The 1825-nt window shown below is 43.3% G+C and overlaps 1 protein-coding gene across 1 annotated transcript; it reads left to right on the top strand.

Annotated features, from left to right (window-relative positions):
- Positions 1-6: 6 nt before the first annotated feature.
- Positions 7-1544, top strand: LOC135370770 (uncharacterized). Its single transcript, XM_064604593.1, has 2 exons — positions 7-80; positions 297-1544. Exon 2 carries the CDS (start codon positions 386-388, stop codon positions 1403-1405), a length of 1020 nt encoding a protein of 339 aa, XP_064460663.1. The 5' UTR covers positions 7-80; positions 297-385; the 3' UTR covers positions 1406-1544.
- Positions 1545-1825: the final 281 nt, after the last annotated feature.

Below are 1825 nucleotides of genomic sequence, written 5' to 3'. Positions count from 1 at the left end.
TGATGCCAACCATTCTGCTGCAAAAGCATGTGCAGATGCCGCAAGAGGGGCTCGAAGGAATGCGCGCCAAAGTTCTTCATGTAAGTTTTGCTAGATTTGTCTACGATATGCGTACATTCACATTCCTGGCATGCAGTAGGCACTTCATTGCGGACGATTTAGAGAATACATCTTTATCATGAATCCAACAACTCGAGTACAAAGTTGTCTTGTTCTGTTTAACACTGTTTCAAAAGCATTGCGATATCAAGTCACTGAGCCAGAGTGTAAGTCATGATGAATAATTACGTTTTTAGGTGTCCCAGAGCAGCCCACTGCCGACACTGTGGAAGTAGAAGATTCAGAGGACAGGGAACCTGAGCGTCATGAACAACAAGATACAAGTATGAGCAACGAGTCCATGTTGGAAAGTGAGGCAGCTGCTGCGCTGCTCAATCTGCACAGTGCATTCCTTTGTGCTCCCCATGTGGCTACCACAGAAGAAAAGGAAGTGCAGGTGGACATCTCCTCAGCGCCGCAAGTTAAATTCAGGCTATCACAGATATTGACGTCAGATGCTGATCTAAATTCCTTCACCGGTGTTGAATCGATGGGACTCCTGAATGCCATTGTTAAGGCTGTCGAGAAACACGACAAAATGAACACTGAACTGTCCGTAAGGGATAGGGTGCTAATCATTTTGGTGAAAGTAAGGACGGGGCTTTCTTTCAGCTGCATATCGAAACTCTTCCAAGTGAGCCCGACTTCTGTGCACAGGTACTTTTACGGAACACTACCTGTGTTATCCGCAGTTTTAAAGTCTGCCATCCCATGGCCATCTAAGGACGAAATCGTCAAAAACATGCCGAAATGTTTTGAAGACTACAAACGAGTGCGAATTGTACTCGATGGCACTGAGGTTGAAGTGGAGAAATCAACATGTCTGGCATGCAGAATACAGACTTATTCGAACTATAAACGCAAAAACACAGTGAAATACATGATTGGAGTTTCTCCAGCAGGCCTTATTACATTTGTGAGCAATGCCTTCGGTGGACGGGCTTCTGACGGAGCAATTGTTGAGCTTTCGAATGTTATAGACCTTCTTGAACCCTATGATGACCATGTCATGGTCGACAAAGGGTTCCGGATCGATAATGTCTGCAGCGCTCGTGGTGTTAGCATTGTACAGCCACCTTTTTTGAGACAGCAGAGCCAGCTGTCTGCTGGAGATTCCATTAGGACAGCTAAAATTGCAAGGGCACGGGTGCACGTTGAACGTGCAATACAAAGAATCAAAATATTCAAGCTACTGCGAGGTCCCATAGAGTGGGAGATGTTGTCTGTAATAGATGATATTATAACAGTTGTAGCAGGACTTGTGAACTTGTCTCGGCCTATCTTAAACGAGGATAAATTCATGTGAAATTTGTAAAATGTCAGATTGTTGGTGGTTGTAAGGTACAGAATTGTCAGAAAGTGTTTTTATTGTATTTGTATTGTAGAACACACATTTACAGCACTGTCAAAATTTTCATACCTGCTGTTCACTTAGCTGTACTTAACTTGGGAAGAATGCATTTGAAATATACAAATCTGAGCTTCTCTTTTAACCTCTCAATATGTTCATCATCCCTCCTGACACACAGAACAAGTGACCGGGAATCAGGTTCTTCCTGCCGAGATTTACAGTAGACAATGAAGTGGCATACCTTCAAATTTAGCACATACAATCCAAGCTGAACCTGAGAATAGTACTGGTGCTTTTGTTTCAAACGATAGTCCTGACCGTTGTTCTCTATGTATGCTAGGCGTTTACTTTCGATTATCTCAACAGCACTGGCAT

The sequence above is a fragment of the Ornithodoros turicata genome, chromosome 1, assembly GCF_037126465.1.
Source record: "Ornithodoros turicata isolate Travis chromosome 1, ASM3712646v1, whole genome shotgun sequence".
Lineage (NCBI taxonomy): Eukaryota > Metazoa > Arthropoda > Arachnida > Ixodida > Argasidae > Ornithodoros > Ornithodoros turicata.
Note: the sequence above shows the minus strand (reverse complement) of the source record. Positions and strands in the feature narration are given on the sequence as shown.

Bases quoted from the DNA above. Each gene is read 5' to 3' on its own strand.
- LOC135370770 (XM_064604593.1), top strand. From the start codon at position 386: ATGAGCAACGAGTCCATGTTGGAAAGTGAGGCAGCTGCTGCGCTGCTC.